The 14,238-nt window shown below is 36.1% G+C and overlaps 1 protein-coding gene across 8 annotated transcripts in view; it reads right to left on the bottom strand.

Moving 5' to 3' along the window:
• The window catches only part of Nova1 (NOVA alternative splicing regulator 1), a 124,248-nt gene that overhangs the window by 2,384 nt on the left and 107,626 nt on the right, over positions 1-14,238 (bottom strand). For 4 of the 8 annotated variants that reach the window (XM_006975255.4, XM_015994156.3, XM_015994157.3 and 1 more), the window contains 2 exons: positions 11,401-11,472; positions 1-687 (listed from right to left, as the gene is read on the bottom strand). The exon at positions 1-687 is cut by the window's left edge and continues 2,384 nt beyond it. In XM_006975255.4, coding sequence (XP_006975317.1) covers positions 1-687; positions 11,401-11,472 — 759 coding nt within the window. Of the gene's footprint in view, positions 688-9,545; positions 9,761-11,400; positions 11,473-14,238 lie in introns of those variants that run through there. The other 4 variants (XM_006975256.4, XM_042260644.2, XM_076550707.1 and 1 more) reach the window with 2 other exon arrangements.

Below are 14,238 nucleotides of genomic sequence, written 5' to 3'. Positions count from 1 at the left end.
GGCAGCTCCAAAGTATCCATTGGTTGCAGCAGTAGCAGCAGCCAGGCTACCTAATGCAAATGTCCCCGCCGTTCCACCAGCTGTGCTGCCGCTGGCTGAGGCTTCACTGGCATAGGTGGCCAACAAATTGGCTGCTGCTGCTGCTGGGTTGGCACTGGCAGCTGCTGCAGCCAAAGCCCCCGTCGCTGCTGCTTGGCTGAGCCCTAAACCTAATGTGTTGAGATTATATCCATAGCTGGCTAATGTATTAAGTGCAGAGGTGATGGCCACCAGGTCATTGCCTGTGAAGCCAGATAAAACTGCTGGGAAGGCCGCAACGCCGGCAAGGTTAGCATGTCCTAAGAGCCCTGCGGCTGCTGCGGCAGTTGGTAACACTTCAGCAGTGTTTGCATAAGGAGATCCGGTCGGATTGGAATTGGCCACTGGACCTGTCACATTGGCATAACTGATATTGAGACAGCTGCCACTCTGTGGATCCTCTTGTATCTTCTGGATGATAAGTTCAACAGCTTTTCGGTTTTGTTCAGGTTCTCCACTCACAGTGACAACCCTCTCTTGCAAGTTGATCCCATCGGGTTTCTGGGAAAGCTGCACCCAAGCCCCTGACTGCTCCATTATAGCCTTCACAGTAGCACCTCCCTTCCCTATTATCAGACCTGCTGTGCTGTTGGGAACTATAATCTTTACCTGTAATTAAAAAAAATACGTATAAATAATACTTCTGTTTTGTGCACATACATTATATTACTTTGCTATCCTAGAAAAAGTACAATAATAAATTGATAATTAGTTTAAACATAATTTATTAAGATGGAAATACCACAACTTTAAAGTGACTTTTATCATATTTTAATAAAACTACCTTGTACAATGAGAGTTTTCAAAGGAAAAAGCAATCTTCAAGTCAAAATTGTTAAACAAAAAGTTCCTTGAATGTCTATATTTTGCAATACAGTCTATAAGAAATCAGCATGTCAAAACAGACGGACTAATAACTATACAGCAATGGTAATGTTTTCATAGAGCCCCAAAATAATAATGCGGCTGCTAGTTCTTCATCCGGTGTAGCTTAAAGAAACTCTCTGCTCTGAGAAATACGAACAGGTAGTATAGAATTATGAAAGCAAAGCTAACAAAAACAGCAGTAGAAAATACCCACTTAAACTTTTCAAAACATTAATTTCATGTTCCTTAATACCTAGTAGTTTTGGGGTTACTCACAAATATCTTATTTGTTTTATGGCTATATTTAGAGGTGAAGATCAATAAAATTCTTAATAGTATTTTATTTTTTCAATTGGACACATAGTCATTTAACTTTATAAAATGGCCACCAAATCAGTAATAATCTTTTAAAATGTTTCTATTATTTTAAAGTTACATCATCTGGACATTCTGATGGTGAGATTTGCTGTTCTAGAAGGCACAGCTCTATTTAGAAGTAGTGCTTGCTACCCTTTCACCAAGTGGTGAGGAGAAATTACTGTAGTCACCGGGTGTTTACAACAGCCCAATGTGGCCATTTTGTTAATTTATACTAAGGGTGTGGTCACAAGAATCAGAACACCTGGATGTACTTTATCACAATAAAATGGTGCTGTACAGGTATACGAGTGTGATGTGTACATAAACCTTAAAATTAAAAAGCGAGATATTAACCTTGAGCTTGGATTTGTTGACAACCACATCTCTATCTATATCCCCTCCCTGGGCATCTCAAACCAGACTGCAGTCACTGACAGGGCACTGAAGTAACTTCGTTGTTCTCCGTGTAGGGCTGAGGTTAGAATGAGCTAAATCACCTCCAAAATCGGTGGCAGTTTAGTTTCTGTTGCAGAGATTTTCTGAACTTCATTAGCTAATTTTAGCAAGAATCAGCAATGTTCCTTTTAGAACACAGATCTGCTAGGGACATTTTAAAAAGTGTCTGTGAGGTCAGGTCATTCGGCTCTTGAAGGCAGCAGGCAGTGAACATAAAAATCCACGTTCCAGAGTGGACACATATGAGTGTGTTTATACATCTTACACATGCTTTTGATTTCCTTTGCACTTAAGAAATATTGTTTTATTCTAATTTATTTAATCCTTTAATAAAAATAATTTGATTATTGAAATCTAAATAAAACCACTTCTTAAAGGATGGCAAATAAAGTTACCAACTAAGTTAATTTTATTTTATGGATGATATTAGAAGAACTTTTTAACAGTTATTAATCTTAGTAAACTTTTTTCCTGAAAATTATTTGTCTTTAAAGAATTATAATGCTAACCTTAATTCTACCTTATTCAATTATAAAGATGAATTAGAGCAAACCTTAAGTTTTATCACCCAAGAAAATCTGAGAAACATTTATCAGATTCCTCCAGTAACTCTTCCTAAGAAGAACCTGCCCTGCACTGGCTGGGTTCCCATGTAGTCTGCGAACTTCTCTCGACTATGCCTCAACGTGTCTCGCCAGCTTCGTCTCTTAGTGTCTCCTGTCTTGGTATCATCATCTGTGAATCCCTCACTGAGTCCACATTTTAGCTGTGAGTTCCTAAGTACAGTCTGAACTTAGGGTTTCTCTGCCTTTGTCTTTAATCTTCCACATCTTCCTGCTGACAGACAGCTTTTCTCTTTCTTTACACTGACTTTTTCGTCAATGTGTGCGTTTTCACCTGCTGAAATCTAGTGTGTCACACAAGCAGTTCAGCTGTACCTATAAAAAATATCAAACCTTATACCTCATAGTGTCATTATTCCTACATTTCTTATTATGTTATTTCTCCTAGGCAGATGTGAGTGCAAAAAGGCATCTTCCTGTAGGCCACCATCTTATCTGATTTTACCTTTTCTATTTGTCCCTGGTTAAGTTACACATGGGTAATCATCAGAGAAATAAAACAAGATATATTTGTACAGGAATACAATTACTTAAAAGATGATTTACCACAGACACAGACATTGTAGGTATATGTAAAAAAACACCCAACATTGGGTTCATTATTTTTTAATTAATAAAAGATTAGTTTATTTTACATGTGTACTTTGCTTGCATGTCTGTAATTGTACCATGCACATGTGGTGTGTCCTGACGTCAGAAAAGGGCATCATGTCTCCTGGAGCTGGAGTTGCAATTTTAAGGCTTCTTTAGGGTGCTGGGAACTGAACCCAGGTCCTTTGCAAAAGAAGTAAGCACTCTTAACTGTGTATCTCTCGTACCTGACGTTGGTATCTCAAATCAAGAGAAAGGTTTATCATTCTCAAATTCTAAAATTTCAATTTACATCATGCATATATTGAAGTTTTCAAAAGTTAAGGACAGCGACATTTTAATCTTATCAGAAAATGTTTGAAACCAACATTAACAGGTTCTTAGTCACTTATAAATCCAATGCTGTCACACTGACAAATATATAACATCTGCCTTACTCCTACATGTTCATTTATTAAAGTATTATTTTCCACCACGTTTTACAGCATCATAGGTTCTGAAGCTAGTGGTTAGCCCAGTTCAGCCATGAAAATGTAGTCAGATTAATTTCAGAGGTCTAGGATCAAGAGTTATTTGATTAAGTGTAAGAGGGGCCAGTTAATAACATGGCTCAATGTGGGCATCTGCCGACTCACTCAAGGAGTACTTGCACTATGAATGCCTTTCCCTTTTGCTTCAAGCTTTGCATTTTAAACTCCAACTATAGCTGATACATATGAGTAGATATCTCTAGAAGTACTACAGAGGTTGTACATCATTCTGTTTCTTTTCCACACTGCATTCTCCCTTCTTTCTATAAGCTAAGATAGTGAGAGGGAGACAGTGGACCTCCTTTTGTGTGTCTCCGGAAGGAGACAGAAAATGAACAGTAGTTTCCACAAAATTTCTAAAAGCAAGGAAAAGAAGTTAATATGCTTATTATTTGACTTAACACTATTTTGCTTTGCTCCTGAAGCATTCTGTTTTGGGGATGATGTATATTTTAAGGTAACATTGCATCACCGCTTAGGAGGTCAGGTGGAAGGAGGAAAGGGAAACAGTCCATACTTTCTAGCAGAGAAGCACTTCGAACTACTACTGTTACTCGGAGATGACAAGCACTGTAGACAGTTACACAAAAAGGAAAGCTGTTAGAGTCAACCGCAGGGAACCAGAGAAGTTGTAAAATGATACAATATGGCAAAAAAAAACTATTTTAAAAATAAGAATAACTTAGGGTAATCTTGTGGCTTTAAAAAAAATCTGAATTTACTGAACTGAAGTTCTGTTTATAGAAGAAGGGCTACTTACAATTATTTACAGGTTAAATAAAAAAAGCCTAATGATGTTATTAAATTCTCATCACATCCATTTTGGTACATATGTACTAAAACAATTTTTAATCTTGGTTAGTAAAAAAGTGTATCTGAAAAAAATTAGATTTTTTGATATGCAAATTAGGGCTCTCACTTAATTCAATATTCAACTTAAACAGTAAAAAAATGGAAGTTGGGTGGTAGTGGCTCATGCCTTTAATGTCAGCACTCTGAAGGCCAAGGCAGGCAGAGCTCTGTGAGTTAAAGGCCAACCTGGTCTATAGAGAGAGTTCCAGGATAGCCAGGGCTACAGAGCAAAAGCCTGTCTCAAAAAATCAAACGAAACCAACCAAACAACCAAACAAAAAAAGTGAAACATGAAAAGATCTATGCACAAAGTCAGAGAGTGTGTTTAATGATGCAGACGATGGGGAGAAAGGATGAGGCATGCGGCCAGAAAGGAAGATATTCTGGACATTTTCGCTTGAAATAGCTATTAGACACTGAAGTGAAAATGTCAAGCAGATGAATGGTGATGGCTCTGGAGATTAAAAAAACCTTAAGAATTAAAGAGAAAGAGTACTTTGCATTGTAGAAATACACAGTGTCATCCAGATAGGGTAAATGCAAAGACTGATTAAATAATGATAATAAAGTATTAAGGGGGAAAACGTGTGGCTTAAAATCATCAAAGGTATTGTAGCAGTAAATTAACCACCGTGAAGCCATATTATGAACATGCATGTGTGTGTTTGTGTGTCTGGGAGGGTGCATACACCCCATATCTACAACAACAGTGGAGATACTGGAAATGAAGGAAACATGAGGAGAAATCATCTAGTTAATCTAGTTCCACAATTTTTGGCAATAATAGAACAAAATTTTTAAAAGCATGATTATAATTTGCATGTAAAGATCTCCAGGGAGAGATATCTAACCATATCCAACAATAGGAAAGTCTACTAATGCAACCTCAGACAGAAAAACACCTTTTGAATAATATAACTTTGTACCTTAAATCATATTAATTAGCAAATCTTCTCAATCCTAAACTAATACCTACACTAAAACTTTTGTAGATGTCAAACTGTTAAAATATAAATGTTTTACTTTGCCCCCCCAGGAGCTATTATATTAGAAACTTCACAAGTAGCTTTGATAAGAAGCTGGACTCAAGAACTTTTGATGTGATAACTATGAAAGACAAAATTACATTTATTATATAATAATTAATTTGGCATAATTTTAAAACATGAAAAAATGGTCATTCCCTTATAGTAAATGAACAGCCCTCTGGGACAGAGATCTCTCCCCAGGGATCCTATCTGACATTCACTAGCACATTCCAAGACATATAATTCAGGGCATTTTGCAGCTCAGAGGCACATATGACATCAAATCTTTCCCTTGAGAGACTACTTATTCCTATTTAACACATCATATGTATCACAACTGATATCTGAATTCTCATCCCGTTGTCATTTTTAGCTAACTTTTAGGAGGGAAGACATTGTAATAAAAGCCAGTAATTTTCATATTTCTGTCATCACCTTAATGCATTCAAACACAAAACATGGCAGATATTTTGTGACCATTAAGATGGGTATATATTTTAGCAATGTACTTTTCTCTAGCTCATAGAAAAAAAGCTATTCTAAAGCAGTTACATGGATCTTTCCCATTACTTTCATATATTCCCCAAATAACACTCTGCAATACCAGAAATCCTTCAAGAACTGAATTATAAGCATCAAGTTGTTTTCCTACTTTTGCTAATGTAAACAATGCTGTATTACACACTCATGCATCTATCTATCGATGCCTCAGAACAATCCTTAGGTTCTTAAGAGGTGTGTCACAGTGCTTCCTTTACCAACATGTGTGCAAATGCTCAGTTCTATACACTTACCAACATGTGACTTCCAAATACACACATTGTTTCTCAATTGGATACACGTGTATCATATACACTTACATAAAATTCTGTCTATCTGGGGAAAAGCTTAACCTTGTGACAGACACTGCTACCCATCCTGATGCTGGTGAAACTGAACATGTTTTTACCAGCCATTTCTATTGCTTTATCTGTAAATTACCTTTCCTGAGCTTCACTCATTTTTCTATTGGATTATTTTTTATTTTTTCCATACGAAATGACAAACACTTCATATGTGAGAGATAATGCCATGGGTGAATAGAAGGAAAGGTAGCAAAGACTATATTCTTTAAGGTTAACCTCTTTATTCAATAAATCACTTTCTTCTATTTGGTTTACACTACTGCAAACAATTCCTGGGCCAAGTTTCATTTGAAGGATTCTATAAAACTGCTCTAATGCTAGTCACTTGACATGTACTTTTTCACAACCTACTGTGCTCCAGGTTCTATTTCATACACCAGAGAGTTTGTAAAATGGAGAAAATGTCTATTGTCATAAAATGTAACGTTCTAAAGGAGTGATGGGGCACACAGTATACAACAGATGTATTAGTAAGAAAGTGCACAGTACTCCCAAGACAGCAGAACAAAGAACAGCATGAAAAAAGCAATGAGGAGTGCTGGGGGGAGAGACAGGCCCGACAGGGGTACTAAACAAGGCAGTCGAGTGGCCTTCAGGAGTAGGCAGATTTGGAATAGTCTTGAAGGATTACAAAGGTATTAACCAAACAGATCTCTGAGATTACAATTTCATGTGCAGAAAAAGCAAGGGCAGAGCACTGAGGAAGGATTTCCAGTGTCTGAAACGAGTAGCAATTGTGTGGTGTAAATGCCCAGAGTGAGTGAGAGGCAGTGGACTGATCAGATAAAAAAAGCAGTGTGCGCAGAGGCAGATCGTAAAAGTGCCGATGTACATTTAGGTATATTGGCTTTTACCATGTAAACTGGTTTAAAACATTCAGATGCAGGCAGGAGAATACAGCCTTGAAAGGAGAAGGTTTAGGGTGGTTCTTGGAACTGTTGTACTTAAGGGAGCAGTTAGATGTGTAGGAGGCAACATCAAGCAGGCAGCTGCAGGCAGTCTGGGGCTGCACTGTGAGAGGTGTGTTCTAGTACTTGGGACCTGAAACTTAAATTTTAGGAAATATTTTGGGAAATTATAAATTTAAACTATGAACATTAAAATACAGTAAGGAACTTGTAAGAGCCTTCATAAAGATTCTGTTAGTTCATGTCATGGTTACTGTGGTTTGAGAGAGAGCTTTTGTCTTCTCCACAATTCATGTGCTGTAATTTATCCCAATGCAACAGTGTTGGGAGGCCAGGGTTACTACTTGCTATATTACACGTTTTCAGGAATGGCTTCTCTCTCTTCTGTCATGGGAAGGCATTGCCCTGGTCCCTTTCTCTGCCCTTCCACCTTCTGCCATGTGAATATGCTGCAAGAAAGCTCTCATTAGATGCTGGCATCTTGATCGTCGATTTTCCAGCCACTGCATCTGTGAGAAATGGTTTTTATATGGTAACATTCAAGGGTTGAAAGCAGCACAAAATCCCGAGGCATGCATTCTGCATATAACAGCATGGAAAAGGCAAGGCATATGATGCTCCTAAGACTAGGACATTTCATCAGTGAGATGGGGCCAAGAGGGGGAACCAGGAAGAGACCAGGAGCAGGATCACCACAGTAGTGTAGAATCCTGGACACTAACTACAGGAAGCACAGCACAGAAGGTGATATAACAAAATGGGGAACACACTACTGACAGGCCAGTGAACATGGGGACTGAGAACAAACACAACCAGCAGTGTGGCCACCACTGATGCTCACTGCAGATTTGGTGGAATGGTGGAGGTCAGAGCATGACTGAGTAGATTTAGGAATAGAAAGAACATGGGAAAGAGACTGGAGACAATACTTCTGTGAATTTTGCTGTGAAGGACTAGAAGAGGCATTAGTTTGTGGGTGAAAGAGAGAGGTGATAACAAGAGAAGGCGGGTCAGCATTGTAAAATGGGAGACAGGAGTGGGAGGGGAGAAGTGAGGGGAAAGCCCAAGGTGAGTATGTTCACAATATGTTGCATACATGTAGGAGAAGATCAAAATTTAAAAAAAAAAAAGACAGGAGAAAACACTGCATGCAGATTGGAATATTTCTATAGAGTCAAAACTTGAAGAAGTATACAGTTAAAGAAAGGACACCATTCAGTAATAGGGAAAGGGTATAATTATTGTACAATTGAAATAACTGACTTTGGTAGGAGGAGAACGATATTCCTGTGGAAATAACTGAAAAGGTGTGGGTGCGGAGTGTTGGTCTGGTAAGTATTGTCGGCATCAGTTAATGGAAGATCTCCTTGGATGGTGTCAATTTCAGTGAAGTATGTGTAAGGTTATGGGTTAGGAAAGGAAAAGGAGCAAGAACGATGGCAGAGAAGGCCTGCACCTGTTGTCTATGCCCCTTCCTGATAACTGGGCATCGCTGATTGACTTATAAAGTTATGATGAGATGACAATTAAAATAAGCATCATCTTGGGATTTATAAATGCTACTGATCCTGTTGATGCTTCTGATAGTTTAACTGTGGCATTTCACTTCTAAGCAAGAGCAACTGCATGCTCTCTAGATGCTGATTATGGAACTAAGTTAAGGGCTGTGAATTTGACCACAGAAATACCTTAGAAACAGACAATACTAGTATTAAATTATTGTTAACTGAAGCATTTAAAATAACTATTTATCAAGTAATTTACTTTTAAGGACTAATATTTTTCACATTTTTTTTTGAAATGGACACAGCCAGACGCTGTACCACTGTGAGAAGAGCTGGGGATTTTCATAGTCTGCCCTAGGAAACTCTAGTACTGGAGTTTCACATGGGATTACTCAGCTGGTAAACAGCAAGACAAGGTCCTCACCACCGCTCTAGTGTTCACTTCCTACTATCACTTTATAAGGATTCTTGCACAGTGGGTCTTCAGTTTTCAAGTGGAGTTACTATTAAGCACTAGTGTGCTCAGAATGTGACTCCAGGAAACATGCTAAGGAGGCTGAAGAGTAAAATAGATAAAATTCAAGTGCTAAACACAATGATCTTCAGAATAAAAAGTTTTGAAATGATGGCTCTGCAGAGCAAGCATATTCTCTGAATTACTGCCACGCTTTTCATTCCTAGGTTTTCTACATATTTTTAATTCTTTAGTTCTTTTCTATACATCTGTAAGTAACACAAACTATTCTGTCTCTCTCTATCTACTTCTGTAAAGTTTAAGATTATTACACAGAATCATATTTTCCTAACAAGGCTGTATTTATAGACATAAACCAGTAAATTAAGAAAGGACAAGGTGCTGAACATTTCAAGTGTGAGTGAACAAAAACGACATTTCTTTGCTACAGCCATCTGGAGAGAACCTACCATGAAGGAGTACAAGGGAGAGTTACAGATCAAGAATGAAATGTTATTGAAAATCTAGAGTTCTTTCAATAAATAAGGATTTTGCTGTTCTTCTTTTAACATTTGCTTCATGTGATCCAGGAGTTACATGCTTCTTTGTAGACAAACAAAAACAAAACAAAACAAAACAAAACAAAAAACCCAAAACAAAGAAAGCAGTATGAATAACAAAATGTATCAGCACAGTAGACAGAATATTAAATCACAGCACCTATATTTCAAATCATTACAATAGCAGATTTGGCAGAAGAAAGTGTGATAATATATCTAGAGGGTAAAATATAGCATAAATGAGGAAGTAGATATAGTTGGCCTTTTAAGAAATAATTTTAGAAAAATCCACATTCATATATGTAAACTACAAACCTAATTTCAGAGACAAAATTAGCAGATTGTCTTTCTAGTTAGCATCTTGCTTTGAGAAAATCATTGGTCTTGTTTATGATGTACTTATCTGTCCAGCTGAGAAATCAAACACTAACAGAGCATAGGAGACATTTAAAACCAAGGGCAGCCCTACCCTTGGTGAGTTTCTATGCTACCGAATTAAAGCATGGGGGAACAGAAGCAGGAAGGGTGCCCTGAAAATGCATTCTTCTCACCTCCACACTACCACGTTCTTCAGAGAAAAGTGGTGGCTGTATCATTCTGGATATGCCCTCACTGGTTCAGGGCCAAAATGAGAGCATCATGAAATTCTTGTGTTTGAAGGAAGTTTCATTTCATAAAAAGTAAACCAAGCTCCTACTGTAGACCAGCATCCTAAGACTGCTTAGGTTTCCTTGAGTCATTTTATTTCCCTGAGGTTGCAAAATCACTAGAATCAGTCAATGAGTAAAATTATGCTGATGGCTTTAAATTAAATAATATGAAAAATGCCACAAACCACACATGTAGCAATACTTTGTTGGCCAACTAATGAAAAATATTTTAAAATGTAAGCTGTTAATATTTAAGTAATCTCATGAAGCCTTATTTTTACTAAAAGTAAAAATTGAAAATAATAAAGAAAGTACTTCTCATTTAAATAAAACTCAACTAATGAAAATGTGTTTAAATATTTGAATAATTATTTTAGTCAACAAATACAAGTTTGAAGGCTGGCCTGCAAATATTTAGTTTGAAAAGCTGTCAAATTGGAACTAGTAAGATATAATTCTCACTGCAAAGTTTGACACTCTTTCAATAAAAGTGATTAAGAGTTCTTGACTAAGAAAATATACTGTGTCTGCAATTATTAAATAATGCTAAAATTATACCAATTTTCAAACTAGAAATGCTTATTGTTGATACTGTTTACACAGAGAAGCTGGTCTCAAAAAGTAAAAGGATATTAACCTTTAAAGACATATCTTTTCTAAAATTTAATATATTTTATAACCTATGTGAACATGCTTAAATTATTTATGAAAACTCCTAAGAAGATAGATATATTGAAAGGCAAGAAAAGACCAACTCAATAATTAATCCTCAGGGCTTTTAAAGTGATGATGTGTTAAAGGAATAAGTCCAAAATTCTAATTAAGCCTACTGCCTGAATATATTTGTGAATGAAGTTAAAAATGCATGTAAAATTAAAAAATGATTGATATTTATTGGTTAGATTATTTGGAATCTGATCATGGCGCATACATGTGAATGAACGAACAAATCCTTAACCCACCATTCTCTTTTTCTCCGGTTGGCAGGCAATCGCTGTGAAAGTATGGTGTAGATGAAAGGATGATACTGTACCTGATTAGCTCTGGAGGTGGTCATGGGGTCAGATGGAGAGGACTTGGTGGTAGTTGGGGAAGATGGCAATGTCTGGGAACAAAGCAGTTCAGGAGCAAATCAACCTTTATGAGCCTTAAGCTGATCATTAAACAAAACAAAACAAAATAAAATGTAATATAACGAGAACAAAATCCTATGAACAAAGTTTCCTCCTAGTCAATCAAATTTAATGGAATTTAAGATCAACTGAGTAACTAATACATGTAAGTATGCATGCATAAGCATGTAAAAATAAATTCATGACTTGAACTCATGATGGTGACGGAGAGAAACTCACATGAGTGCTAAAGGCATCCTGCCCATATGCATGATAGCAGTCTCATTTCTTTCCCTCTAATTTGCTTTGGGGAAAAGAGATGTCAAAGAAAACTCAAGAAGTTAGATGAACAAAATTGGAAGAGTTATTTTCCTATCAATGAATACAGTTGGAGATTTGAAGAAGCGGTGAAATGAAGTTTACTTTGGCATAAAAGTATCCACCTACTTAATATGTTGAACATCACCAACAAGCTGATTCCACATGAATTTAGGGATCCATACATAAAAGCAATTTAATTTGCAGTTCTGAGTTCTTAATATCACATTATCTTCTAAAATATTAATTTTAATAAACTTAGAGCCATCTGAAAATGTAAACATTAACCTCATATTAATAAACATGAAACTAGTAGCATTCTAAAAATTATCATTTTCATCATTTATGCTAAATGGTACATTTAAAAAAGAAAAAAGAGTATAATATATTGAGCATTGTCATCCTTTGTTCAAAATTCACAAGACACTATGAACTAAATTTTCTGTCTACTTATAAGCACACACATATGCTACAGAGATGTGTCACAGCAAACCATCCATATTCCCAGAGTCATTCACCTAGAGTTTTCAGAAGCCTTTAACCACTGACAAGGAAGTCTTAAAGTTTAAGGGCTTCAGAGCTTTGTTGAAGTGTCATATTGCACTTAACCATATATCATGTCTAGGCAGAGGCCTTTAAAGGGCTTATTTCCTAAAAGGCAAATGGGATAGTTTTCTACAGCTTAGACAAGTCCATATAATGGGTATTATGTATTATGACTTTGTTACATGTCCATCAAATCTACTGAGATATGAACAAAGACCTAGCTTTGGAGGTTTGGAAGTTTGAGGAAAAGTAAATAAGAGTGTTTGTGGTCATAGCTCTGTATTTGAGGTATCAGTACTTCCGATTTAGATAAAGCAGTTAAGAGTAAAAGTGATGATAAATTTGAAGGCTCTGTGTCCACTCACTGACTTCCAATAACACAGTAAGACTACTTGCACCATTAGGCTATGTTTCATCAAGTCTTTTCCTTAGAATATTTTCTTTCTTAAAACCTAAAACAATTGGAGAAGTAGTTGACCTACTGTGGTATCAAGCCAAGGATTTTTTTTTTTTTTTGAGGCACACAAAGAATAGAAAATGGTACTAAGTCAAGGATAGAGCCTTCTAAAGGCTTTCAAAATTTCTCATCTTTTATTTTTCTATTTAGGCACTTTGTAATTAATTCCTGTCAATTTTCTAGAGAAACATTATTTTCCATCAGTAAAGGTCACTTTAACATGTATTTTTTTCTGTACAATGATATACTGAAGCACTGTTAATAATGTCACACTACCATAGGCTGTATGAATTCAACATTACAGGCTTCATTTTCTCAACCTAGCTTAATGATATGAAATTACTGGAGGAGTCACATACATCTAAATATCTGTTCTGCACTAACTAAGTCCAACACTCAGTCCAAGTTTATGACTAGACAGATGTCAAATCTCGGGTCCCTTTCTTCCAATAGAAGTTCATGTCATACCAAACCCAGATTCTACATGTCCACGCTCATCAGAATAAAATCAATCTGATTACTGGATAATATCATCTTGTTCCAGATACAAATCCTAAGTGGGTGCTTAAACAGTGAAAATGTAAAAAGTGGTAACATGATGTGGCTCAGAACCTGTAATAACTTAGATTCAGGTAATCTGTCAAAATTTTATTGCTATTCTTTATGATTTTCATATATTCTGAATATCTATTAATAATTGATACAACTCATATTCATCAAAATTCTCCGTACTAATTTGGTTGCTCTCCCTTCCTTCTATGAATAAAATAAGTAATTTAAACTTGTGAATTATATTAATGTGCTTTAAATAACTTAAGGTTTTATCATGAAGCTTGATGATTAGATAAGAAGCTACATTTTAATATTTCACACAGGTGAGAATTACTCAAGTGTGCACTTTGGAGGGTTGAATGGACTGCAACATCACAGCCAAGAGTTAGCGCTTTTCCTAGGGTGAGATGTCTATGTAGTAACGGCAGAAAGTTGGAACCGTTTTCCCAGCTACCACTCACACAGGTCCTTTGATGCATAAGTGAATCCTCACTTTAGAATTAGCAATAGTAATTATATTCTAAGCAGTTTTCATTTCAGTTGCTTTTTCAAATGCTAGAAGGAAAATTGCCCCAAATAAACAGATAAATATGAATGTATTAAAACAATGCATTGAATTTAAAGCTTCCTATTAATCAGGTCAATGGAATAATTGAGAAAATTGTACTAAAGTCCACAGATATGGATAACAAATCCATGTAAAGTGTTTCAAAATAAAATATAAGTGTTCAGTGATTTTTCTTTACTATTTTATAAGTAAAATATTTATATCAAATTTCTATATAGTTATTAACATGGTGATTATGAAATGCTACTCAATAACATACATCATGAATATGTAATTAATTGAATATCCATGTAACATCAATATATGAATAAATAAAAT

This window comes from Peromyscus maniculatus, chromosome 14 (genome assembly GCF_049852395.1).
Source record: "Peromyscus maniculatus bairdii isolate BWxNUB_F1_BW_parent chromosome 14, HU_Pman_BW_mat_3.1, whole genome shotgun sequence".
Lineage (NCBI taxonomy): Eukaryota > Metazoa > Chordata > Mammalia > Rodentia > Cricetidae > Peromyscus > Peromyscus maniculatus.
This window is presented reverse-complemented; position numbering and strand designations above follow the sequence as displayed.